Source organism: Pagrus pagrus (genome assembly GCF_965226575.1).
Source record: "Pagrus pagrus genome assembly, chromosome: 18".
Taxonomy (NCBI): domain Eukaryota; kingdom Metazoa; phylum Chordata; class Actinopteri; order Spariformes; family Sparidae; genus Pagrus; species Pagrus pagrus.
The window spans coordinates 19,337,835-19,362,668 of record NC_140202.1 but is presented as its reverse complement, the minus strand read 5'-3'; the positions used below and the strand labels follow the sequence as shown (position 1 = coordinate 19,362,668).

Genomic DNA, 24,834 nt, shown 5'->3' with positions numbered 1-24,834 from the left:
TCCAGGGGGAACAGGCTGAGCTTCACAATACTTTACCCCAGAGAGGCCTCAGCCTGCTGGGCTCGTGATGGCTGCACCTGGCCCCCGCAGCTTGGTCTTCTGAGGAGAATGAAACCATGCACGGTCCACCTCACATAAACCAGCTGTGTATGTGTTTCTACCTCATTCATACAAACCGGTGTCTTTGGGGACATTATGTGTTACCCTCTTTGATTTTGGGGTGTTTTTCCCCCGCTGTTCTGCTCATATGTACGTGTGTGTGTTGTGAGATATCATTTTTCACCCTACAGGGGCTCTGACTAACCTTGTAACCAAGCCTCCTCCTCCTCCAATGCTCGGTAGGCTCTTTTGGGAAAGATCATACGGAAATGTTAACTCTCCCCTCTCACTCTTTCTCTCTTTGTGTGATTTTTAATACACATTAGAGTGAATACTGCTGACAGCTCCCGCCTCATGACTAATTTAGACATCATTTCATTCAGTCTTTGGGAGATTTCTTCCTCTGTGTTGTTGCATATTCATGTCCACTCAAGCCACCTTGTCAAAATTCATTATTTCACCCTTCAACAATGATTTATATAATATTCATGCAAAAGTAGCCACGTGGGGAAATAACAATTATATTATTCCCTGATAAGTCACCCTTTATAAAGGGTTATACGATTTAATACAGGACTTAATTTGTCAGTGAATGGTTCACCAATGTCTTAGTTAAGGCTATAATGGTACTAAACCATCAGATATGCAGTTACGTACAGTATGTTCATAAATCATTTATAAAGGGTAATAAATCTCAGGTCCGCAGTAATAAATGTAAGACATTCATAGAGGGCTCTTACAATAATGCAGAAGTGTAGTTACCGTCACAGAGGTAGCTTGTTGGTCAGCAGGATTATGCAAAAACTACTGCATGGATTTCCATGAAACTTGGATATAGGAAGGGTCTTGATCCAGAATAGACCCCATCAACTTTTGGTGTGCATGCGGATAAAGGGAAGGATCTAGGAAAAGGCTGTAAAGTATTACAAATCTGAAAAGAAATATTGTTATCTTACTTTCCTTATTTTTCTTTAGCATAAATCCTCTTTTCCCTCCATTCCTGTCAGGGATCACTGCTGCATGGAATTCAACATGCTGGTGCTGCTGTTGGAGAGTCTGGTTCGTTTAGGGATCAACACCTGTAATGAGGCCAAGTGGGACTGAGGCTCTTTCATCTGTTCTGGTAGTGACCGGCCAAAGCCACTTTTTACCCCCAGTGGTGGGACCAGTGTTTCTCATGACAAGGACCCCTAAAGTGACACAAATTAGACGCCCATTGCATACAAATGTTTTCTTTTAGATGTTTTACAGCAAGTGTATGAAACCCATGAGCAAAATAATCACACAGTATGTCATTGAGTTACTTATGAATGGAATCAGAGTGAAAGTAAATGATTCCCTTTTTGCTGGGGACCCCCTGGTACCTCCTCAAGGAACCCTGGAGGTCCCCTCACCCTACCTTGAGACCCACTCATCTAAACAACACAAAAACTGGACTGGAGTGGAAAGAAAAAATCCAGATGCTGGTGTTGAGCAGAACAACTTCAAGCCTGCCCCAGCCTACATCTGCCTTGTGCGTGTGTGTGAGCTGAGTGTGTGTGTTTTGCATTGGAGGAGGCTGTGTCTGCACCGCCCCGTCGGTGTGTGCGGTGAGCAGCATCAAGCTCATTCTGCCCCTGGACTGGTCCTCTCTCTCAACCCCATGCACTCCACTCACAGCCTCACACACACACACTGACACATACGCACACACACATATACACACACACAAACATATACACACACATACACTGGGACGCTAAAACGAGGCAGGCCTGGAAAACCGGGGCGCTTCAATTAGCGCTCCTCCGACGGATCCCTGGCGTGGACAGTTTTAATTTTTCATCACAGCCTCCTTGGATTTTTCTCATGTGGCTGTTTTGCGCATAGCGCCCGGTCGCCGCTGCCGCTGCTGAGGTGTGTTTGTGAGCAACTGAGGCATTTCAGAGATGAAGATTAACGCTCGGTGAATGGGAAACACCAACACAGAGGCACCGCTACCTTTCACGGATCCTCACACACCAGCTCACCCTTCCTTTGGCGAGATTTGCGCACCGGAGACCGGAGCCGGTGTCTGCGCTCTGCGGGGCCGGGCGCGTGTCGTCTGGGAGGAGTAGGGAGGATGGAGGGGTTTTTCACAGAGGTAAGCCACGGAGAATATGTGACAGTATTATGGAGCTAAACACTCATGACAGATAAGACAGCCGCGGTGTGATAGAGCCCACATTTGCGCCGATGCTCGATGCTTTTGCTGGTGCAAGATGGTGCTTTTTTTCCCACCCCTCTCTTTTGATTCACATCGCGTTATGGCAGGTGTTGCTTTGCTTATCTTCAACAAAACCCACCAGGAACAGGCCCAGTGTCTTAACTGCATGTCATCATCGATTACAAATAAACTAAACACCCCGTTTATTTTATTGTCACTGCAGAGCATCAGGGCCGGGCTGGCTGCCGGCTTGGTGAATTAATTCAGAGCAGAGCCGCAGATAAATTGGCCAAACGAGAGCTGACACGGGCTTTTGCATCCATAAGGCTGGCTCTCGGATTAAAGGCAATCTGTTAACGGAGGGTAGACCGTGTTGGCCTCCAGCAACAGCCCTCCCACACCATGCTGCTGCTGAGAGACCCTTTATTTCAGCGTTTTTAGTGCACTGTGGATGGGATGGATCCATAGGGTGGGTATGGGTCGGTACACGGCTGCGGGAATTGAGGAGGGGGGAGGAGGAGGAGTAGATGGATGATGGGTATTTGTGTGTGTGTGGATGAAATGGGTGAGATAGGAGGGAGACAAATGGTTAACAACTGGCATCTAATTGAATGTTAGGTCGATTTATTCAGCCTTCTGCTCATTCCTCCACCTCCAGCATCCTTGGATTTATTTGACAAAACCATCCTCATTCAGATCCAGAGTGCTGTCTGAGCTTTACCTCTCACATCTCTGTATTTCCACCCATTCTTCCTTCCATTTAGGGTCTTCATTGTCGACTGCCACCCCCCCACACCCTTCATTTCATTTGTGTTTTGGTCAGTCCCACATGCATCCACGCAATCTCACGAAACGCCGTCTTGTCCGCTCACTTTGATGCCAATATCCATCCTCTCCAAGCTACTTATCCTCCCCCCTCTTAAGTTAATCTGATATGGGTTTAAATGCCTCTCACATTGGCAGTGATGTCATGCCGTTTATTGGTGTGTGTGTGTGAGGGGTTGTGGTGGACACTGGTGTCCAAGGGTGCACGGAGGTGTGAGCCATTGCATCCTGGAAATAATGCCTGAAATGAACAATACTCATGACAACTGCTCTGATGATCATACAGCAACAGCTACCATCTCCCCTGCTCCATTTCCCATCAGTCTGTCTGTAATATATTGATCATAGCATCGATAAACAGACCACCACATCACCAACCCTGCAGCCCCGCGCCTCACACTCTCTGAAAGCTCATGTGGGACCTGAAAATGGAGTGACTTATTGAGTTATGACATTCGGGCCTGCAGTCCTGCATAAGCTGCATATCTGATACTCAGAAAAAAAGACTTCATGCAGCGGGGGCTGCTGAGTAATCAGTCCTCTCGGGAGGTGTCCATCCAGCATCCACTTTGTTTCACTCCTCTGCTGCCTTCATTGCTCCATCCCGCAGCTTTATATCCCTCTGCGTCCCTCCACTTACAGTATATCCATCCCTTAGACCAGAAAAGAGTGAACAGCTGACCTCCCTCTCTGGCTCGCTCTCAACCCAGGCAGAAAACATGATAGCTGGCCGGCCAGCCAAGCATGAAATGTCAGGTGGCAGTAGACTACTGTATAATCCCCTCATATTCAAACTGGATTGGTTAGTAGTGGAATATGGAAGTTGCAGTGACATTATGTGCTCTAAATACATACACAAACCAATCTTTTGGTTGGGTGGCTGAGAGACAACAGACAAGTAAAAAGATACTGTGGATACATTAGAAGTGACCCAAAGGGATATTAACATATTGCAGAAAAATGTAGGCTAATCAAATGTTACCCTGGTATAAATTTCAGAGAAGTATCCTTATGTTTTGCAATACTTAACGCTTGTTGCTTTACAAAGGTAACTGCAATTGAAGAAAAACACAGAAATATAGGCTTAAAACTTGTATGTATTAGCTAACTAAAGGCTTTCATGATGTACACATTTTTTCCGAGGGTGGTGAAGTCATGACCTGCCCTACACGTCCTCTGATTGGCCAGTACTTGTTGCCTCTGTTGATTGGGTCGGTTAGATTTGGCTTGAGGAGTGAGACTGGTTAGGGTTCAGGTAAGAATATCAGGGTAAGCCAATCAGAGGCAGAGTAGGGTGGGTCATGCCTTTGCTATCCGGGGAAAAAAACATCAAGTGAAAATAGCATCGCGAGTTAGCATTACTTCCAAAATTACAGTTTTTGGAGGGCAAGTGATGTGTCAAACTTGACTACAAATCCTCTGTAAATGTAAGTATGAGGCTAATTTGTTTCATGCAGTTTAGTCTTGGAAATAGGCTAATGCTAATAGCTTTTATACTTTTTTACTGGAAACTTTTAACCTCTCTCACTCTGTGTTTAGGATTGTATTATAGGAATTGTGCAACAAGGTATACCCTGTACCCTCTAGTCCTAAATTTCTGCAGGCCTACATGATTTTGTGTGTGTCCGGGGTAAGATGGATGACATTTGGTCTCTGGGGTGACATTTTGTGTTTGTGTTGCTTTGAGTGTGATGGGTCTGGACTGGATTACAGGTGCACAGCCACCATGAACTGATAACCGGGAGACAGACATGTGTGAATGTTGGGAGAACAGCTTTGACACATTATCTCAAGCCGGCTGTCACTGTCGCTGTGTCATATCTGCCTGTTTATGTCCTCGCTTTCTGTCCTGTCTTTTCTCAGTCAACAGTCCTCTCCTCTTTTTCTGTATTTGCTCTGTCGTTCTCCTCAGTCTATATAACTGAACAGGCTGTAAATAATCATTTACCACTATGCAATTTGTTGAGTGGGCACTATGGCCTACGAGAATGGTTATAGAGCAATGAAAACTTTCTCACACTGAGGTTGATTTTTCATGCAAAGAACTTGCTCTGCAGTAAAATATTAATCACCTGGATGCATTCTATATGGTTGCGTGTATATAAACTCTGAAACATTCATGGTAACAAAGCTGCAGCTGCCATTGTTGTACTTCTATGGAAGGTGTCTGCAAATGCCAGCACAAATTCACACCTTTGTGGAATGCATTTAGACACAAAAAGCTACATTTGAGTCCATAGATTGTGGTCCAATTATGCAGGATTTTGTATGAAGTGCATTCTGCAGGAGGCTGGTTCAGTAGAGGGAACAGTCACTGGAGATGTGTGACCTATATTCAGCAGCTCCAAACGCATTTGTTCTGCTCAGGAGCTGCATCAGCTTTGCTTCTTTCTCCCTCTCTCTCTCGTTCCTTTTTTCCCTTCCCTCTGATGCTCTCTCGCTCCCTGCGGCCACTCGCTTGGTGCTTCTCCATCGCGGCCAACCAACCACAGTCGCCCTCCTCCTTCTGGCGTTTTTCCAGCTCTGTCTTTCCTTTCTCCTTCCCATCTTCTACTTCTATTTCCCGTCTCAATCTCTGGCTTGTTCTGCATGTGTAGGTGTGAAACTACAGCTTGGATTTAGTCAAACCGCATTAAAGCTGTTTTACAGCGTGTGAATAAAACAACATCTCCCAGAATCCTACTCTTCTCCGAAAGAGAGTCTAAAACGTTAGAAAATGATTTAAAAATATAAGAAAATGGCAAGTACTATTTCCTAAAGCCCAAAATGATGTCTTCAAATGTTTTTTTTTCATCTAACTAACAGTCCAAAACCCAGATAAATAAAGTTCAAACAATATAAAACACATACATAGAAAACCCTGAAAACTGAAAAGCTATAGAACCAATTAATTTTTGGCATTTTTGTAGGAAAAAGATACTTAAATGATCAATTGATTATCAAAGTAGTTGTACAGTATTATTCCATACAGATAGATAGATTGATTGTTTCAGCTCTAGTAATATTATTATAGGTACTCTCATATTAATTATGGGATTCAGAGTATGGATTGACCATTATGTTTTTTTCTGAGCTGATGAATGAATGAATGAGTTTATTTAATGATGAAAAACACATAAAACACTGCACATGTAACAGTACATGCATTAAAAACTTTACCCACAGTATATAGCCCCAAATGAGAAATAACACATTTGTCCTTAAGTAAAAACACAAATCAAGACTAAATTAATAAACACAAATAATTCTGAGTAGTAAATAAAATAAAAATATAAATGATACAGTACAACATATCCCACAATCCTCTCCACCTGTACATCATTTCCCAGCATCCACCAATGCTCGGAGAGGAGAGAGGCTGTTTCCATGGTGCCCTGTTTCCACACTGTTGCCGTGGAGTCTTGTTGCCAGGGTGTTGATGGGGGTGGGGGTATGTGACTGTAGTTTAATCCAAGATGAGAGAGAATGTGATAATTAGCAGACTGCTCAAAACTGGCCTCTCAAAGAGGATTTGCACTGTACAAACACACACGCACGCACACACACACACACACAAAGTAACATTAACAGCTGCTTCTCTCTGCTGCCTTCATCCCTCGTTTGTAATTTAGCAGTAAACTCTGATCTGGTTTACTTTGGATAAATCATTTCATGTGTTTGTTTTGGAATTCAGGACAGGTCAAAGGTTATCTGTCTAAAGCTTCAGATATCACAGAATAACAGCAAAGCAGCCAAACAGGGAACACGTTGCACTTGAAACTGGTGGCAGTTCTGTATCTACAGTAGCTCTGTGTGAGGGAGCTTTGACCTGATGTCGTGTGGGTGTGTGTGTGTGTAGGTGTGTTGGCCACGTTACAGTATTTAAGTGTTCTCACCAGGATAGAAAGAGAGAACAAGCTGGGGGTTGCAACTTGATTATTTTTAATGGTGATTTATCTGACATTTTGTTTTGTCTGTAAAATGTCAGAAATAATCTATTATCATTTCCCAGAGCCAAGTCTTCAAATGTCTTGTTTTGTCTGACCGAACAGCTGCTTGGACTCTCTGGGTGAATGTTCTTGTTCAAACAGCATTTTCAGTTCAGTTTATTCTCAACCCTATACTAAAGGACATTTATTGCGTCAGTCTAAACATTGATTCAAATCTGGAAGATACAATAAATGGCAAGTGAAAATGACAGCACAATTTATATGGGTCTGGGATTCCAATAACTGTAGTTTAGAGGTCAATTTCTTAGTTTCTTATAACTGTAAATGATGTGAAATGATTAGGCAATTTCCAGAAGTCCTGTCGCGATCCAAAACATCACATGACAAACTTTGGTTTCAGGTCTTTGCATTGCTGTTAGCTCCTTTCGTGACCTCTTCGTGACTCCTTGCAGTACTCCGTGCTTTGGTGGCGTAGCATTCCCTGTGCTAACCTCAAGGGAGAAGGCAAAACTTTTCTACCTATTATCCCACAGCGGGTTTCTGTGGAAATGGTGGATTTAAACATTGGGCACGCTCCAGGCAAACATTTTGTCATTCCGGGCAGAAAATCACAAAAATACATTTTAAGATGCAACACGCTGCTAGATAGTGGTGAGATACAAAACAGACTTTTCCCCCAAGGTTTGTGTAGGGAACACTATGTGACTGAATTGTAGAGTAATGTGCAGCATGCCAGGGTTTTCGACTGGGGCTTAAACAGTGAGGTGTTCAGGAGGAAATCCACTGTAGAAGAAGAACAGCTATCCATTTCTTGCCAATTGTTTGCCATCTTGCTTTTTGTGACTGGAAAAACACACTTAGCAATACAGATTGATGGTATGCAAGAATAAAATTGCAGTCAAGTGTAGATTTTTATATAAGTCAGTTGAATATGTGTTGTTCCTCAGTACTATAATAAAAAGAGACAAGAGATGAAAATTTCAAAATAAAACATTCCTCAATAACATTCACTGAAGAATTTCTAACAGCACAACGTCCAGGAAGGGTAATAAAATGAATGAAACATTTCTTTCTGTCACCAGATGTTATTGTTTATACCTACAGTGCTGAATGTTAGCTGTAATCCCATTCAGTGACACCCACACACACCCACCCACACACACACAAATCCATGTTGTTGTTCTCCTTCCAGCCGCTATAATCTGCTGAAAGCCTCGCCGTCCTGATTGTATTATCACCTTTAATGGAATATTACTGACACAGTTTAGGTCCCTGACACAGGTCGGACTGCACTACAGGGGATGGAGAGCTTTTATCACAGTAATGGTGAACGGTGAAAGCGGGGAGTCCCTTAAACACACACACAAATTCACCTGCTTCTTGTACGATGGCCTCTAAGAAAGCCAGTGCTTCTTACAGGGATTTCACACCAAAAGTGTCGGAACAAATACCACGAGTATCCTGACCTCCACAGCGCGTGTCCAATGGGATTCTGCCATTAATGGGAGGCGGAAAATAGGATGACAACAATTTTACTGTGGAGTCGAGTGACGAAAAGTGAGTTTGACCTCTGAATTCCCAGAATAGTAACTACTCTCCAATCTCACTGACACTTGAGTAAAAAATCTCAGGAGGGATATGAGATTAGGGTATTAATTAGTGATAATTTGTATTTTGATTACAGAATCAAGGGACACGATTTTTGTATCGGAAGCTTAACGTTTTCCGTCTGTAGCCCGTTTGTAGTATGAGTCGTATTGAACAATTATGTTTGAGCAAGGACCAATCAATCATTCTCCGGCTTTCGCTGGCTACACCAGCAGCCCAAGAGGCTAAATTGCAGGCAGACGATAGGCAATGTGTTACGAGATTGACTTTGCACTAACAGTTTGCTCCTTAAACCAACATAAAACTGCCTTCAAATGTAACTTGTGAGGTTGTATATTAGGCAGGAAACACACTCGGTAAATATCAGCAAAAATTACAGTTGCTGTGTTTCTATCGACATATTTTTATGCACATTTTGAAAAATTTGCTTAAGCGTTCTCAATTTTGCAAAACAACGCTTTTATACTCATTTGAGCCGATTTTTGCCTGCTTTAAAAAAGGGTTGTCACACTTAAAGGGAAATGATGACACCTTTTTAAAAATAATTTCTGACGCAGCAAACATTGAACTCACATGGCTGATCAGCTATTCCCATTCAAAGTGAACTCACCCACTCATGACATGACATGAACCATATTGGCCGGAGGACCCTCCCCTCCTCGCCCGATTAACTCAGATAAGCACTCAACCACACCCACACCCACTCTCCTATAAGATATCCATCATTGTAGGGATGTTGCAGGCGGAGAATTGAGGTAGTCAGAAACCAGCTAAGCGGAGCTTAATGGCCGATCTTGTTTCGTGATTATTTTTTTGGGGGGGCCAGATTTGGTTTCTAAAAGTCCCAAAACACTGAGAGAATTAACATCAGAAAGGCTGCTGGACTGAAGTAAAGATATTATCTTGTTGAATTATTGATGTCTGGTTGTGTTTTGGGAGTCTTGGTTGTGTATGAGGTGCTGTTTGAACTCTGTGGTTGAAGTAACTGTAATAAATGAGTGTGCTGAAGCAGCTAGACAGAGAGACAGACAAACACACACACATTCAAAGTCATCTCTAAATGCACCCCTGACCTTTAGTCTCCAGAGAGCCCACTGTGTCTTCCCACCTCCTCGCTGGTCTTTAGTTTTCCTCCATTAGCTGCTGACTGGTCAGCTGTTTCTCTCATCATTTATTCATCTGCGTCTCGTTTCTGTCATTCTGTGTCTTCCTCAGCCTCCTCTACTTTTAACCTTTGCTCCCATTTTCTAGGTTTTGTGTATCTCCCAGTATCATCACCATAACCCCTCTTTTGCCCTGTGTCTCTGTCGTGTCCATCTCCTCTTTTCTGTCCTTCTGCCAGTCAGTGACAGTCAGGTTGTCAGATATGCTTCTGTCCCCGTGAATCACTCTTTTTCTCTCTTTCTGTCTCTGTCACATCTCATTTGTTTTGATTCGTATCGTTTGTGTTTGTGTGTTTTCACTGTCCGAATTTTGCTGCCGTTGGTCACCAAAGCTCCAATCTGGGACCACCATTTTGGACTGCCGACCAAAGATTTTGCCATGTTTCTCTCACAAGACACAACTTTTGTCCTTCTGTGTAATTTTTTTTTAACTTACAATGTCCTTTTCTTTTTTTAGTCTTAATTTATCTTCCCTTATTAACTGAGGCAAACACCATATGTGAGTATTATTATTTTTGTCGGACATGGCGCATTGATGCTCATTTTAGTGTTTTATCAGTTTGAAGTTTAAAATGTGTGTTTGCCCACAGACATTAATAGTATGTTTGGGTCGATGGTCGCTGTTTGTCGGGGCGTGAGCGTCTCTCATCAGAGACTGTCTCCGGGGCGACGCCTCAGTCAAATGGCATGGGCGTCCATGTGATCACCCGAGCAGAAACAAGGCCTTTATCACACACACGCACACACACACACACACACACACACACATACACACACACACACACACACATACATACATACAGCTGTTCCAGCGTCTAGGCCAAATGCTCTGGGGAATCTCTCTTTTGTGCGCTCAGTAATGAAAGATTATTTGATGGTCAGGGTTTTCTTAATAGTTCTCCCATTTATCTTCTCTGTATAATCAACCCTGCCAGCCGTTCCGCTACATACAGGCCTTAAAGGATAAGTACCGTTTTTTACAACCTGGACCTTATTTCTGGCAAAAGATATGGTCATTTACTCACCCAGATAACTTTGGTGTCATTCGGCGTCGTTCGGACGAAATTAGATCCAGTGTAGCGGCGATATATCCATATAATGGGAGAGACGGGGCAGCGACACACAGCCTCTATATAACGCATTATCTGCCACGAAACTAGTTCATTTCATCAATATTTTGTTACGATATGCTAGCGCTATTAGCCTCTGAGTCCGGGCTCGTCCGTTATCAACATCCGGGGTCAAACTAGCAGCAGCAGCTACAGGTAAACAAGGCGCGCTGTCGCGGGTGCGCGCGCAGCTCAGAGACGACATCTTCCAGGTCAGAGGTAGTAGATCAGCCTACAGACCCCGGATGTTGACAATAGACGAGCCCGGACTCAGAGGCTAATAGCGCTAGCATTTCATAACAAAATATTGATGAAATGAACTAGTTTCGTGGCAGATAATGCGTTATATAGAGGCTGTGTGTCGATGCCCCGTTACTCCCATTATATGGATATATCGCCGCTACACTGGATCTAATTTCGTCCGAACGACGCCGAATGACACCAAAGTTATCTGGGTGAGTAAATGACCATATCTTTTGCCAGAAATAAGGTCCAGGTTGTAAAAAACGGTACTTATCCTTTAATACACAACCTAACTGCCAGAATAATGTTGGTAATCTACGTTTCTGTAAACCACACGTGTTGAAACTTAATGTTTCTTTATTTTGTGATTTCATGTTTTTTTAGGTTCAGTTTTCAATTTTATGATGTGACAGCGCTGTGCTTGTGCTCAGGTTAGGTTTAGACATAAAAACCACTTGGTTAGGTGTAGGAAAAGATTGTTTCTTGGCCAGGAAACACACTTAAATACACAAGGACTAATTAACTAATGAAACACAGGTAAGCACGAAAAAAGGCCAGGAAAGAGACAAAGACAGGAAGTGTTACGCAAAACAGAAACATGAGGAGAGAACCTACAAAATAAAAAGGAAATTACTCAAAAATCATGACATTGTATACTGTGTCATAGGAAGTTAGCAAAAAACTAATTGAAGCATGCTAACTGTGTAACATAAATTCAAAGTGAGTGCATGCGAAGTGGTTCCTACAGCAGGTCTTTAACCGAAATAATTCACGAAACCGACAACACACCGGCAGGCCAACCTCCTCACTTGTTGCCATGCTTTACTGGCCTTGTTTTTGTCTTGGAGATGCTCCATGTGCACATAAAACCAGAGAAAATAAGATTCTCTCCTATGCTTGCAGTGGCATTTCTATCCATCCCTAATGAAATGCATTTTATTAAGAAGGGACAGCGAAATTAATAAAACACATGGTGATACATGAGTAAAAATCCCAGAATTGGCTATAGGCTACTGTAGTCCCCTGGCCAAGATGTTAAAAAGGCTTCCTAAAATATAACAAAGCAAAGATTAAAAAACAAAACAAGCAGAACAAAACTGGACACAAAACAACACAGGTTGCTTAAAATATTAAAAATATTGTTATTATTAACTATTTCCAGCATAGGTTAGGCCTTTATAAGGCACGATTCTGCAACTGTGCGGCGTTCTTCTTGCCTCAAATGTGTCCAGGGATGAATGCATTTGACATTTTCAGAATAGCTGCCATGTTGAATAAGTGGTGCGTTCATCCAGTCAGGTGCAGAGGAGGAACATGTCGGAGCGAACATTATTGACATGAAACAAACTGTTACAGACGCACTAATTACTTTTTCTACTTGCACGATAAGGTAAATCGAAAAGCAGCCCTTGGGCAGCATGTTTTGGGTACTCTTTCAGCTCCTGGTGGTTAGAGAGCATGGTGTGAGATATGAGGTCAGAGGTCATGTTTGAGGGTAAGGTGACAATTGAGGTTGGTTGAGTGAGTTTAATGGAGCTTGACGAAAAGGTGATGGACGAAGCTGGAGGCCCTGGTTTGACAGCGGTACGGTTTGAATTTCACAGAGCAGAAACCTGTGATTTCACCGTAAACCGCACAGAAAGAAAGCCCTGGAGTTTGTTGTCATGCATGGCCATTCTTGTCTGTCTGGGCCAGTAATAGACGGGGGGAGGGGAGGAGGACACAGAGAGGAGGAGGAGGAGGTGTACGAGGGTGCTGGTGGGTGTAGGTTGTAATGCTGGCAGGTCATTTATAACCCTCGGTCTCCTCTTCGCCGCATTTGCCTTCGAGATAGCACATGGCTCAGGAAAGGTACATCGATCTGGGACTGGAGACCAAAGAAGAGACAGATAGCGTGTGAGACTGAAAGCAAGGACGTTACAGTCCGGTTTATGGAAAAAGAAGGAGGAATGTGTTTATGCGCATCTAGTGTGCTTCAGGACTAGAGCTAAAGATGTGTCAGAGGTAATTTTATCAGTTAAAACAGGATGTAGCGAAGTGCTGGTGAGGAGAGCCTCGGGCAGAAGCGGTCATCAGGTCAAGTCACGGCACCACCATCATTACAATGGCTCTGTGTGCTGGAATCTGACAGGCAGACGAGCTGGAGTTAGGGGCGAGACAGGTTGACCGGCTGCAGAGAGAGAGAAGGTCTAGAGGTGTCTATATATAGAGAGTTGCTGAGGAGAGGACAACAGAGAGAGTGTGGAGGCTCTTGAATTTTTCAGTTGTCAGAGTGATTCTAGATGTATGAGGCTTGTTCGGGCAAAGATTGGAGCGAATTAGCATTAAATGTTACATGCAGTGGATTTCAGACTTCAGACTTTAATGGACTCAATTAGGCAAGTTCAGGTTGAGATTATAAAATATTGAAAAACGCAACACCATTAAAATACAGATATGCACTGATTTGTTGTCAGAGAGTCTACAGGCACTGTGTTTACCGTGTTCACCATCTTAGTTTAGTGTGTTAGCATGCTAACATTAGCAATAAACACAAAGTACAGGCTAAAAAATATGTGTGTATCCTAATGCCCTTGATGAAATTGTTAGACTACAAGAGTTTATGTTTGGCAAAAAAGCCAGAAGTGTTAAACTCTGAATCTAAGCTCACTCAGACATTCCTTCCCCGCAGCCTCACCCCGATTTACCCAACAGTGTGTGTGTATAATATAGTATACTGTACTGTATGTGTGTGTGAATGATTTCTGCCTGGTTAACTCCATAGCCTCGGGCACGACTGGTTTTTCTGTTATCATCAGTATGTGTATGTGTGTCAGATTGATAAAGAGTGCAAGAAAGCAGATAGAAGGAGGAGAGAGTGAAAGAGATAAAAGTTGTCAGGGAGTGCTTGGGGGGGTTTGGGACCATCTGTTGCTAAAACAATTCCTTTCCACCCCTCCTCTGTTGCTCACTTCATTCAGATGCACATCTGGTGTCCCACTGAGCCATTTCAGGGCTCAAACACCCTCTCGGGCGTTAGACTTACTGATTAACTTACTGATACTTATGTCTGGAAACTTTGTTACTACAACAAGACCGAAACAGAATGGAATACATTTTTAAAGGTGCAATTATTTTGGTGCAGTTATATGGACTAAAAATGTCAAAAAAATCATGAAAAATCCTGAACATTCCTTCCTTTTAACACGACGTAACATCTTCAAATGTCTTGTTTTGTCAGACGAACACCCCCAAACCCCATACATATCCAATAATGTTTCCAGATTTTAAAATCTGCTCATTAACAAATTGTAATACTGTTTTCTGTGGCATCCTGACATTTATTTAAGCACATTGAGTGAAATTCCTTCCAAACTTTTCTATTAAATGTAATGAAACTATAATACTAATAGTCTAAGAACTCTTCCGTATGAAATGCTGCCTAGTATACTGTGACTTAATGCTCCACAGTACTAAAATGCAGTTATTGAGCATCTGTAATGCATTACATATTGTAATTAGTCTTTAGAGTCTTTTTTTAGCAATTGGTTTAGATCATTGTGATGTCATTTACACTAGATGAGCTCACAGTGTTTTTAAATTTCAAAACAGTTCAGTGCAATAGACTAAACTGTGCAAACTTAGCATGTGGTCCATTTCCTGTCTTTGCAGTACTTCAGTAGCCCCGTTGACTGCCTCCTCTTCTTCTTCCTCTTCTCTCGTGCCCTCTCGTGTCCCCTCCTCTCTTCCTCCTCTGTGCCCCTTTTCAAGGGCTGGAGGTCAGAGGTCAGCGACTGTGTGAATGAGGGCTTTGTCTGTGTGGAGAGAGCACACTTCCTCTGACCCTGAGTCAGCCACACACACGCATGTACCGCACACACACCCGCACACTTACAGATGTTAAGCATTGTTGCCACTCCAGATGTTAAAGTCTTCGTCTCTCATTAAACACATCTGTGATCGTCTGTGCACCCACGCTCACTCATTATACATACAGACTGTGTTAAATGGTATAGAAACAAACAAGTGACTGTCCGCATCAAGGGTAAACAGCAAACTAGTAGTTCTCCAGTACTCGCTTCTTCTTCAAAATAAGAGCACACAGCATTACTACTCACTCAGGTCCCCTGGGGTTTCATTACTTTACGTAACCAAATCCTGCTCTTTTTCTTTTCACTGGTCGCAGTGGTTAACTTCAGTCTTTGTGTGTGTCTCTGATCCAGGGGGCCCGTGTTTGGGTCAGAGAGAAGGAGCAGCTGGTTCCCGCTACAGTCAACTCCTGTGGAGATGGAACCCTCGTCGTCACAACCGACTATGGAGAGGTAAGAACTGTACACACGCATGCATGCAAACAGAAACGCCTGTTTTCATCACGGTTAGATTTGTAGTTTCGATATTCTGAGTTCGCAGCCTGGCATGCTTGTCCACCAGTCCACCAGAGGCTTTACTACTGATGACTCAAATAATCAACATTTAGTGGGCAGCCCTGATAGGTCCCCAGGTGACTTCAAACCAGGGATGTTGCTGTTCATGAGTTTGCAGTATCTCGCAAACAGTGTAAATAGAGTGAAATTGCAAACACTGCTCAGGCTGAACGCACATGTAATTAGTTCAAATCAGACAGGAAAGTTAACAGTGTTAGATTAGATGCTGAGCAAAGCTGCAGCAGTTACTTGTGTCATTAGCTTTCAGCTAAAGGTCAGACTGAAGGGGAAGCAGCTGTGCAGGTTCCTCCTCTCCTGTGCAGATCGATACAAACTCCTGGTCATAATGCTCCACTTTCCTGCCCCAGTTCCTTCCTCCTCCTCTTCCTCCTCCTCATACATATGCAAAATTCATCTCTGACACACATTCAGCCTCCAGAGGAGAGCTGGAATAGATGGAAAGCATTATGGGAGCACAAATGCACGTTTGCTCGTTTGTTTCAGGATGTCAGATGTCAGGACGCCGTTGCCTGTAGCTGTTGAGCCCCGACCCTTTGACACCCCGCGCCAAAATAATGGAATTGAATGTTTAAATCTCATTATGAGTGTGCTCGTCTAATCTGTATCAGTGCAAGGTTGTGCACACGTTGTTCTTTGGATTTGATGTTTTTTTGATGGCTGATGTGTTTGGCACACACACAAACACACACATACGCTCCAGTTGGCAGCGTTCACACTGAGCTAATAATAGACTTGGTCCTTTAGCCTGAATTCAAGAGTCTCAATCCTCCCTTTATACCCTCAAAGAACATCCTCAGCTTCTTTCTGTACAATGAATTCATATTTCTTGGCCTTCAAAACACAAAATGCTGCTCTAAAAGCATCGTCTTTTAATGCATCTGACTCGCCGTTCTTGTTCGAGGGCACAGCAGGGATGGAGAGGCATTTCCCAAAATAGAGGATTGGTTATAGGAGCAGGCATTCTCTTTGCACTGGATTATGAACGTCCTTAACCTCCCCCAACCCCCATTCAGCTCTCCCTGCCTCCCTCTGCCCTCCCTCTCTGCTGGCTGTTGGTGTTTAAATGTTAGCTCTGCAGGAGGCGGTGAATATTTGATAGAGAATCAGCAGGATGGGGAGCTTTACCCTGATACAACAGGCTCTGACCCATGCAAACAGTACCAGGCTTCCCATCACTCCCCACGGTTCTCCTGATCTCGGTCATAAATACATTTTTGATTCGATGTCCATGGAGCCTGGTGAAACACCGGAAACATTTTAATGGCCGAAAGAATAGAAAAGCTGAGAAATTGCACCAACATTCGTGAAACATGCAAGATTTAACAGCATTTTGTTTCACTTCCCATTTTCTTAGTCTCACCCCAGCTGCCATGTCACTCCGGTTCTGTACTCTACAGACCCTGACCCAGTTCACCACATTACCAATTCTGGGTTACAAATGCTGCGGCTGCAAAACTACAAGCCTTCATATCAGATCAGCACAACTCCAAGGGTGTATAGGCAAGCATTTACATCATTCATAGTCTGTTTTACTCATGAAACAGGAAATGTTTGAGGCTGCTGCTCACCTGTACCACATCAAAAACTGTTCATCTAAGTTTACAGAAGATGTCCTGAGGGCTCAGCTGATGTTGTGTTTTTCGTTTCTTCTATCCTGCCCTCTCATGTCAGTCATTTGTGACTAAAAGCCGAGTGATCTTTTTGATTCTTTCCACACATAGAAGACAGTTGCCATCTACAAAAGTCTCATTGATCACCCACATTTTAGCCTCTTTTCACAAACAAACAAAGATATCAGCATCTTTCCTACGTTGTGAAGTGCCAAGCAAAAACAGCTGCACAACGTAAGCCTCTGCCTTTGCCATTTCAGAAAGGTTATATCAGATGCGTGTTGTTTATTTAATGGAATAGAAAGCCTGTCACATCTTTACCCTTGATTTAAAGTCAAATAGCAAGTCTTTGTGGGTCTTCCTGTTAATGCTTGGATAAACACCTGGGCCTGTAATTGTTCTTATTACAGTAGGATTCTGGCCCAAGCGGAAGAAGGTAGAGATGAAACAATTAGTCGAGTAATTGGTGAGTTGATCGACAGATAATTAATTGGAGGCTACTTTGATTTCATGAGGAAGTATTTAATCACAGACAGAAGGTTACACAACAACAAAACACACACACACATACACTTGTATCCTTATCCACATACACCTAAACACTACACCGACACACACGTACCAACATGCATGTATACACACACAGGTTAGTGATGAGTTATGAAGCTACTGTGTGTTATGTGACCTGGATTTCAGAAGCTAGCGTGAAAGCCGCAGCGAGAGCTCACGCGAGCACAGAACATGCTGCAGGGATGCCTTACTCACACACAGACACACACACACACAGAAATAAGTGACACACACTCTGTTTAATGCGCCTAATGAAAAGTGCAGAAATGAGTTGTTTTGTCTGAGTTGTCAGGAAACAGGCTGCTGTTGCTGTGTGTGATCTCCTGACCCACATTCGTCGTCACAGTTCGGTATTTCAAACCCTCTGAGGACCCCGCGGTTACTCATTTGCTCAGTATCGCATAATGAGATTAACTTAACTCTCTTAACCTGGCGCGCAATAACACTGATATGCAAACACAGACAGACGTCTCTCTTTCTGTTTCTTGCTCTCTGTCAGTCTTTCTTTTTTTCCGGTGTCTCTCTGCAGTTTCTACTATCTGTGAATAAGGGTGCAGAAATCCCCCTCGGGGTGGGGTGAGTGTTCGTTGCCAAATCCTAAACCATGATGACATGTGAAAGGTGTCATACACCCCAGTGATAAAAGGGGGCTGTAGGGCAGAGAAGGAAGAAATTGAGTTAAAGTTTAAGAGTGCAGTTACTCAGAAAAGGTAATGTATTACACATTGCTCATTACTTTTTTATAAAAGTACTGAATTACTTATTCCCTCTCTGTGTAGAGAACTTGTTAATAGACTCTCCACAGGCACACTAAATGCTGTGCTGATGTTGATGACTCTCATGAATATCAGGAGAGGTCAGGCAAATGTTAAACCTAGATGAAAAGGCACGCTTGATTATTTTTTTTCTAGCCGTCTACTGCGTTACAGACAAATGTAATGTGATGGCAGTAGTGCGTTGCTTCATTTCTTCATTTAACAAATGATCGGTGGTAGCAGAAACAAGAACGCAAGGGACAGGATGCACTTTTAGAGGAGTGCAGTACAACACGTGTTGGAGTTAGCTTTACACTGCACATGCACTTATTGTTTTAAAGAAATCTCTGCAAACCGGGAATGTGTGACAGGTGCATCAGAGGAAGGTGCAAGTTGATAGCAATGAGAAGTTGAACACACTGCACTGGGAATTGAGAGGAAGTAAAAATATTGACTAACAATAAAGCTTGACACGTTAATCAATGAGTATGATCACACATCATTTTCCAAAAAGTTCACGTCAAAGTCCAAAAGAGCTCTCCTTGGTTTTAAGATAAAGCCGAGCACTGCTGGCTGCAGCTGCTCCTTTTGCCTCCGACACATCTGATCTGAAGGGTCAGATCATTCAGAACAGCCCTTCAGTGTTCCCTATCCCTAATCTGACATGTGGAGGTCTGCCAGTTCTGATCCGAGGTCAGTCAGGAAAGCTGCAGGTGCGTACAGCACTTTGTGATACTGTATCTTACACTGAACAGAGCTCTGCTGAATATATAGGTCACTGTGCCCACAGCATTCTCCCTCTCGCTCTCTTTCTCTCTAGCTCTATCTTCATCGCTCTCGCTCTCTCTCCTCACTCTGGCTGCTGCTAATATATGAAGTCAGATGAAGAGGCTTGTCTCCCCTGGCTCTCCTCCTGAATCATGCAAAGCAGCTTCAGACATCAGAGGGCTTTACAGGAAGGCCGCTCCATGGCCTGTATGTGTGTGTGTGTGTGTGTGTGTGTGTGTGTGTGTGTGTGTTTCTGAAAGTGTGTGCACATGAGCAAAACAGGTTATTAACGGAGCAATTTTAGAGAGAAGAGAGAAGAATCGGAAAACGATGAAAGGGAAGAAGTTGAGCGCGTGTCTGAGAGAGGAAGTATTGTCAACAAATCCCATAACAAGACAAAATCAGAGGAGAAGCACAGGTGGGGGGGAATTAGGTAAAGAAACAAGGGAGCAGAAAAGGAGCTGATGGGCCGGGAAGAACACTGGAAACAGGGCTGGGCTAACGAAGCTGATGCAGGGCAGGTGTGGAGGGAAGAGCAGGCTGGGGAGGAGCACAGAAACACAGGAAGGAAACAGAGGAAGATACACTGCAAAAACACAGAAAACACATAAATAAGAAGACACAGAAATCACAGGACCATGACAGCACTAGGAGGAGTGTTTCGATTACTTCCAACCTGGTTATATCTAAACATTCAAGGCACCCAAACATCAAGAAATGCAGTAAAATTAGCTTTTTCATTGTTTTTGCATTCACAAACATGACAACAGCGGAACAACCCCAACACCCTCCTTGTCTTTCTTTGTTGCTGTTGTAGCTGACTGTTGGATGGATGCACTCACCATACGCAGCCCAACTTCTTATGCTAACCTCAGCACATGTTGATAACCTCGTACAGCTAGAAGTTTCCTGGCCGATGTTGCGCTTGTGAACTTTGGTCTTGCTTAACTTCAGTCTATGTGCCCTGCAGTCTGTGTGCTGCCGTGTATCAGACTGTGGAGTTTACAAATAATCGCTATATACTCACTAGTGCACTGAACGTGTATTAATCCGCAGCTGAAAATAGTCCTCTACAAATGCAGCTTTTACTCCTGTTTGAATACTGTGGGCTTAAAACTGTATTGCATATTGTCATTTTAGGAAATAATAAATACGTTTTAATTAATAAAAAAATAATAATAATAATAATAATACACTTTGTGACCTGTATTTAAATGTTGACATCTTCAGCAGGTTAATGTATAGGTTTGGGGTTGATTGAGAGACAGACTAGTGCTTTGTTAGCTGACTTATCCTTAAGATATAAAAGGCTTCCTCTCCCTCACAATACATCCTAGTGTGAGATACTACTGAAGTCAAATCAGAGTTGGTTAACTGTGCTCTACTTCTGCTTTACTCTCATTCTGTCTCTCTCTCCCTCTTAGTCTGTTAGTCTCTCTCTCTCTCTATGTTTTTCCTTCACTATTTCAATCTTTTTTTTCTGTTCCCTGCTCCAATAATGAATTATTGAGCATGAAGTATCCCATTTTAGACTCTCAGGGTTGTCATAGTTTAGTGTGTGTGTGTGTGTGTGCTTCACATACAGTACAGTATGTGTATGTGTGTTAAAAACCCACCAGAGGGCAATGGAAGAAGAAGATGGAGACGTTTGCAAAAAACCTGTATTTCTTCCACTCCAGCTGCTTTTTATTTCAGTCCCTGACATACTTTTTCACTTCATAGCGTCCCCTCTCTCTGAATCATCTGCGTTTGGATTGTCCCCAAGTGGTTTTCCCTAAACATCTCTGCTTTATCTCCTGTTAAAGGCCTTTATATTTTAAAGCAGCTTTGGCATTAGAAGCTATTGTAAAACCCGGAACTGTAGCTCAGGCATTTATTTGATTTAATCTTATGTCCAGTTTATTTCCCCATTTTTAATACATCAATTTCAGCATCATGAGGAGTAATATACTAAACAGTGTTTTAACGTCTTCACTGACTCTGGAGGGACATTTTTAGTCTGAGAAATGAACCCTGATGATGTTACACACTGGTAGCAGGGAGCTTAAAAGCCATGGGCATGCACGAGGAAAGGCGGGTTCGAAGCATCTCTTCGGGTTCGAAGAGATGCTGTTGAATTGAATTATGGGAAATGTTGGATCCAGTGTGTTTCATTCAAGGCTGCATTGATTTTTAGCATCTTTATTTGAAATTTGTCTCTTGCAAATACCTCAAGGTTTATGAAAATAAAATACTAAATCCCTTTAAAGGTATAATATGTCGCTCTCTGATACAAAGGTATAGTTGTTTTTGGATATATAATGGAGAAATGTCACATATGAGATCTTTTTAACATAATACTTACATACCTATACTCTCCTGATATAACGTTTACACAAATGGCCAAAATAAACAATGGTTATACAAGAAGAGTGAAGTTATAAGTAACCTACTTACAGTTTTTCCTAATTATTTAAACACATTACTTGAAGCTAAAGCTCAATTTTTTCAAAAAATCAAAACACAAAACTGAAAACAGTGAACCATTTTGTCTCCACAAATGTCCACAAAACAATATACACAATATACTATGAATATATCTTACAGACCATCAATTTAAACACTGTTTAAATTTTAATTGTTTAGATGTTTTAGCTTCATGAAGCCATGCTATATCTTCAAATGTGTTTCCTTTTTCTACTTCTTTAATGTTCAGGTTGAACATAGCAATATTACAATACAATACTCTAAATATATAATATAAATATAACATTGACACAATCATTGTTTTTGAATAGGATACGATGCACATTTGTTTTTCCAGTGAGCTCAAATTGGGCAAAACTCACAACCCAGAGTCATACTGTAAACGTACTGTAACAAACTGCTCTAACAACCAACCGTACATCAGTTTGACAGTAAGCTCAGTGAAATGGGACAAGTCAAGGTGATTTTTGACCCAGACGGCAATTTCAGTCATTCTTCCTGTGTCCTTCCTCCCTTCAATACATGCGCTGTGTTATCTTCTATCCCACTATAATTTATCCTGGATTGCGAAGGCATGCTTGAGTCTCTGGTTGAAATGGCTCTCAGTAAGCCTTCAATTACAGGCAGGGGTCTCAGATTGAGCCATTAAGGCATTAAGTGAGTCTGCGTGATTGAGCATGGAGGAATATCTTGTAAACAGAGAGAGACAGATCAAAACAAAAGTGAAAAAGCAGGCTGAAGGGACACATCTAAGCAGAAACCAGCAATAATGAGTAAGATTAAAAAAAATGGAGGAAGAAAAAGGAGGTTGAAATGCGGGAAATGAAGTGAGAGGCATGCAGAGGAGAGAGGGGTAAATTAATGAAGAGTGGGATGATATGAGAGAGAAAAGAGAGAAAAGAGAGGCGAATGACAGAGAGGGGGGGGAAGGGATAAAAGAGGAGTGACGTACAAAGGGAAAGAGAGATGAGAGAGACAGAAGTGATGTTCGAGACATGTAGGCATGCAGAGAGCGAGAGAGAGAGCCGGAGAGAGATTTAATAGGATGAGAAAGTAAAGAAATAGGGGAGAGAGAAAAGCCTGATATGAAACTAATAGACCTGGATATCATTTGAGGGACTTTCCGTCTCTTCTTTCTCACAGATACAGAAGTACAGCCCTGTCAAGTTGTAATACAGCCAATCTGAGAGTGTCAGTGCATGTGTACAGCTGTTCAAGCTGTGACTAACAGGCATGTTAATGCATCTCATCACCCGGACAAGCGTGTCTCCAGTGCACATCAGCACACACATTAAAAAGGACATAACCATTCACACGTTAACACACGCACAAAGATGTAAAAGTTGGCATTGACCTCGACTCTACATTAAAGGCTGTGTACTGAAGTTAGCATGCTAACCAGCTAGCTGTTAGCCCCCTGTAGATTCAGCTGGAAGATTAAAAAGAGTGTGTTTGTCTTTCCACAGTCACCTCTCTCTCTCTCAATTCACTCCACAGCTGACTGAGCCTAGTTTTACTGTTGCTCCGCTGCAGTTTCTACAAGATGGCCACTGCTGTTGACCCTTGCTGTAATAATCTTATATATGTCTAATTGTGCCTGGATAACAACCTGTCAGTATGTTGATTGAGTACCACGGTTATAAAAAGGTGAAGACAAAGAGTTAAGTGGAAGGGTCACAGTGAGGATGGTGAGTCGTCAGCCATCGAACCCTACATGAGTTATGCTGCCTCTAATGGAGGACGAGGGGTAATTGGGTCATTTCATCACAGATGAGTGAGTGGGGAAAGGTTAGTGTCCTGATGGGACAGACGTTCATCATCAGTTACAGACAGAGTATGCACAAGATGTCTCTGCACAACATGAAAGACGAGGAAGAAGGCACACACTACAGCATATAGTCAGCCATTTTACTTGCAGCAAGGTTGTTATCGTTAAACAAAACTGAACTAAAAAAGTGAATTAATTAATTAAAACTGAATTAAAAACAAAATAAAAAAATTAAATATAAATTAAAACCAATACAAAACAATAAGGCATGACAGTGCTGTGAGTTCGTTCATCGGCTGCATGCAACAGCCCTGTGCAGTGGAAGACGTTGTTACTGGAGTGAAATAGATTTATTTAAGAACAGGATGTCTGAGCGCCTACAGCGCGCCCCTCTGCCACTCTCAACAGACGTCCAACACATCTGTTACAGCAACACACACACAGAGGGTGGAGGCTGGCTGTGAGACTAAGCTGACATATTAACGACCCAGTATTGTAAAGGCCGTGCTTTCTATTCTTAGACAAGTTGATTTTGCTGGAATGAATGAACGACCTTTATGCTGAAATAGAACGGCAATTATCATCTGTCCTGGTGTGTGTGTGTGTGTGTGTGTGGGCTGACGATCGTCGTAGCAGCATGTGTGTATGTGCCGGACATGACTACACACCGAGCTGCTTTCACCTGTCAGGTCCTGCCAGATCCGATCTGTTACTCTTTCTTCCTCTTCTCTGCTTCCATCCATCTTCTACTTCTTCTTCTTTTTCTTCTTCTTCTTCCCCTCCCATGCCCATCTTGTCCCCCTGCTCCCCTGTTTCCATGGCGATGGATGACATAGATGAGATCGGGGTCTAGTTAGATGCTCTGTATTCTCAGCATGTAGATTTTCATCATGTTGCATCATAATTAGCCTGTTTGTGCTAAAAATGGAAAGACCTTGCAATGTTGGCATCTTTTTTTTATATCTGTGTGTGAGCACGTTGGCCTCCCCCGTACCTTAATTAACCAGCAGGCATCATTATCAGCTCAACAACTGAAAGCATTATACTCACCTCCGAAGAGATTTGACAGAAATATGTCTGATGTGTTGTTAAGTTTTCTTTTTTCATTTGTCCTTGATCACATACACAATGTCATGTAACACTAGCATAATACATAAAATCCATGCATTATTCCCTAAGAAATAAACGAAAAATGTTGAATAACGGCCTATTTAGAGATGTTTAATAGTGTGAGAAAAGCATCCACAACCAAAAGTTAATGGGGGCTCATCAAATAAAACACTTTAAAGTCTTTAAAGAAAACCAAAACAAG

General features: G+C 42.5%; 1 protein-coding gene across 2 annotated transcripts in view; it reads left to right on the top strand.

The window, feature by feature from the left end:
- Positions 1–1,726: 1,726 nt before the first annotated feature.
- The window catches only part of myo10l1 (myosin X, like 1), a 43,605-nt gene continuing 20,497 nt past the window's right edge, over positions 1,727–24,834 (top strand). For both annotated transcript variants that reach the window (XM_084381046.1, XM_084381045.1), the window contains exons 1-2: positions 1,727–2,221; positions 15,364–15,462. In XM_084381046.1, coding sequence (XP_084237172.1) covers positions 2,201–2,221; positions 15,364–15,462 — 120 coding nt within the window. In that variant the 5' untranslated portion in view covers positions 1,727–2,200. The remainder of the gene's footprint in view (positions 2,222–15,363; positions 15,463–24,834) is intronic.